Genomic DNA, 3,883 nt, shown 5'->3' on the forward strand with positions numbered 1-3,883 from the left:
GCCTCAGTGTATGTGGCTAGCACCCTAACCACTGAGCTATGGGTGCTGAGCCCAATTTTAAATTTTACAGATTATCGAAAAAGGTGTTTATGAATGGAGAGAATTGGAATCAAGGCAGTGGAATGCCCAGTGCTTGCCATAGCTGAGGGTAATAATGATGGTGGTGTCCATAAGTAGCAGCAGCAGCAGTAGTTGTTAATGTTTACTGACGCCTGGGCTGGTGCTGTCTAATGCTTTGTGTGAGAGATCTTATGGAACCTCACACTACCCTATGAAGCATGTATAATTATCAATCCCACCATAAAGATAAGGAAAACTAAGGTAGTGAGAGATTAAATCACTTGGCCAAAGTTATCAAGTTAATAAGTAGCAAATCTGGATTCTAATTTAGGAAGCCTCATTCCAGATTCTATGCTTTCACCATCTATTATACATAAAATGAGATCCTGAGCACTCCTAGAGATTAAGGAAAAGGTATAGTTCCCTTCATGTATTTACTACTGAGAGGGTAACTTTGCACTTTTAGTAAAATAAATGCCACTGGAGCTTATTAAAACTTTTCTCCAATTTTTGGTACTCTCTGAATTGTGGAGAATAAGGAGATAATCAAAGAGAGGGCTAAAATTTTTAGAATTTTAGTGGTTAAAGTTTTTCTGACATAATTTTTTACATTGTTCATTTAAAAAAGCAAGAAATAAAAGACAAATTTAGGAAAGGGGAATTCTATCCAGACCAAGAGAAACAATTATTAGAATGGTTTTTGACATCTTTTAGCCTGGATGATTGAGGCTTCATGTGAATTTGAGGATACTACAGCAAGTATGGCTTTCTGCTGTGTTGAACTTCCTTATATGCAAAAGCACAGTCCAAAAAGTGTTCACAGTTAATAGATGTTTAATAATGAAATATGAATATATTAAGCAAACTAGTTATGGTGCCAAAATAATGAGATATAAGATGCAGAGAAATAACAGGGTTGTCTCAATGATATTCCTGTCTGGACTCTATTCCTCTACTCAAGGGCTCTACCTCTGTCTTTCAGAACGCCCATGACCCACACTGATGTCTTGATATAGTCCTCACTACTGATACACCTTTTAGTTCAGTGAAGGCTTTCCCTGTAGCTTGCTGGGAAATCGGTTCTTATTGAAATTGGTCTACAGAGCTCTGGATACTCCTGCCAACCAACTGCCAGTCTCGCAATGGTTGTTGGCCAACCCACCTGTATACACTTCTTACTTCAAGTAAAGACACCTGCTTAGTGAGTTCAGACATGCTCTATGACTGAGCAAAAGAGAATAAGGTCCCAGGGATCCGAACTGTTACTTGTCACTCTTTCCTGTCTTTCAGCTTAAAGATCAATACTTTCCCCAATAACTTTCTTTTTATGATATAAGGAGTAATATGTAATGATTAAAAAATACACTGAGGTTTTATGTTGCCTCCAATACTTTTCTATCCTTATAATATTATATTCTAAAATATTTTTAATGTTTCCCTTGCAAAAAATTGTACTTCATGTAAATAATTAATTTCAAGCTGAAACTATATTATTTCAATAAAAAAGTCACTAGTATTACCACAGTAAAGGCTATTTTTATTGCATTCAACAACTTAAAACCCTAAGTTTGTATTTGTTTGTATTACTCACCAGGATGCCCAAGAGTATTTAATTCATCTAAAATGAAATCAGAGAAAATAGATCAAGTACACTGTCAATTTAGCACAAATGGTAAGACTAATCATAGTAGTTTTTGAATCATTAAATCATGTGATAATGTTTTATCAGTTTAGAACTTTTTAAACTAAAAGAAGCCATGCAATTACTGAATAAGAAAGAGAATTTTCATGCATATCAGTTAGAATTTCTAAGCTATTACTATTATCATTAAATGACAAAAAATTAAGGTCCTTCATAACCTATTCAAAGTTTTAGATATTCTGGCCAGTTATGGGACAAAAATAGTCAAGAGGCAGGTATGTCTGTATCCTTAACTATAAACTTCTGAAACTAATTAACAATTTCCAATGATCTTTTTTTTACAAATAAATTTTAGAACTTTTTTTTTTTAGAGACAGTCTTTGTTGCCCTTGATAGAGTGCTGAGGTGTCAAAGCTCACAGCAACCTCTAACTCCTGGGCTTAGGCGATTCTTTTGCCTCAGCCTCCTGAGTAGCTGGGACTACGGGCTCTCAGCACAACGCCCAGCTATTTTTCATTGAAGTTTGGCTGGGGCCAGGTTTGAAACTGCCACCGTCAGTATATGGTGCTGACGCCCTACTCACTGAGCCACAGGTGCCACCCTAATTTTAGAACATTTTACGATTTACAGAGCTTCTATGAAGATAGTGCAGAGCGAGTTCCTGTATACCCAGACCTAGTTTCCCTATGATGTGTCAGTGAGCATGGTGTGTTTGTCCCATCTTATGTTGGCATGGTATATTTTTCACAACTAACAAACCAGTGATGTTCTTTTTTTGGTTCCAGGACTCTATTCAGGATATCACATTAACTTTGCTTGTGTGTCCTTAGGCTCTGCTTGATTGTTAAAAGTTGCTTAGAAGTTTCTGTAAAGAGACTGACAGGTTTGAGGTATTTTGTATAATATCCCTAGGATTTGTCTGATGTCTTTCTCTTGACTAGACTCATGGTTTCTGAAAGTGTAATGTGTTTTGGGAGATATAGTGGTTTCAGAATTAACCTGTGTCCCCCCCCATGGAGCATCTTTTAGCCTTTAGATAAACAAGTATCTGTGACATGATAGCCATCTATTTTTTTTAAGAGATAGGGGTCTTGCTATGTTGTTCAAGTTGGTCATGAACTTCTGTGCAAGTAACCCTCTCACCTCCACCTCCTGAGCTGCAGGGACTAAAGGTGTCAACCACCAGATTTAGCTTCTTTTTTCTTCCTTCACAAATTTAATGAAGATAAAATATTAACATTAAACAATAAATTGTAAATGTTATACTAGTCATAGATGTTACGCAGGAAATTTATTCTTATCTGAGTGATCAAATCTATTAAAAAGATTGTTTCTAGTCCTTAAACATTGTTACTGTTAAATTTTAAAGCCTTTTGGATTTTGTGAAGGCAAAAGGTAGAAACCTAGTAAACAAATGTATATGTAAAAATAAAGAAATAAAAAACTCAAAGCAATATCCAAAATACTAAAAAAAAAAAAGGTATCAACCAGTCAACCGGTGCATGAGACAGTGCAATTTCTTTTGCCTCCAGTCTTACAGACTAGACTCATTACCAGTTAACTGGGTCAGCAGCACCATATTCTTCCATCTCTCTTCAGCGAGGCTGTTTCACACACTTACAATGCAACTGTAGTCTTTTGTCATATTCTGCATTCCATCTTGGGGTCTCCCTCCGACCTCCTAAGTGATTATTTAAAATTTGTATACATGTATTCACTATTACAGTTAATCATACAGAATAGTTTCACTGCCCTAAAAAGTATCCACCTAGTCAACCCTCATCCTGACACATAATGTTTGTAAATATTTATAGGCTACATGTGGTATTTTGACACATGTATAGAATGTGTAATAATTAAATTAGGATATTCAGGATATCCATCACCTCAAATATTCATTATTTCTTTATGTTGGGGACATTTCAACTCTTCTCTTCTAGCTATTTTAAAATAACACATACACAATAAATTATTGACTATAGTCACCCAGTTGTGCTATCAAACACTAGAGCTTATCCGGCTATTTAACTATAGGTCTGTACCTACTGCCATCTACTTTTCATCCCCTCCTCCCTTTCCACCTCTGGTGACCATTCATCTACTCTCTACCTCCATGAGATCAACTTTTTAAATTCCCACATGGAAGTGAGAACATGCAGTATTTGTCTTTCTCTGCCTGGC

General features: G+C 36.0%; 1 protein-coding gene across 1 annotated transcript in view; it reads right to left on the reverse strand.

Moving 5' to 3' along the window:
* Nucleotides 1-3,883, reverse strand: part of MALT1 (MALT1 paracaspase) — a 70,092-nt gene that overhangs the window by 30,964 nt on the left and 35,245 nt on the right. Inside the window, exon 6 of the mRNA XM_003788472.3 lies at nucleotides 1,652-1,678. Within this exon, the coding sequence (XP_003788520.1) occupies nucleotides 1,652-1,678 (27 nt within the window). The remainder of the gene's footprint in view (nucleotides 1-1,651; nucleotides 1,679-3,883) is intronic.

This window comes from Otolemur garnettii, unplaced genomic scaffold, assembly GCF_000181295.1.
Source record: "Otolemur garnettii isolate 467f Iridium unplaced genomic scaffold, OtoGar3 scaffold00027, whole genome shotgun sequence".
NCBI classification, from domain to species: domain Eukaryota; kingdom Metazoa; phylum Chordata; class Mammalia; order Primates; family Galagidae; genus Otolemur; species Otolemur garnettii.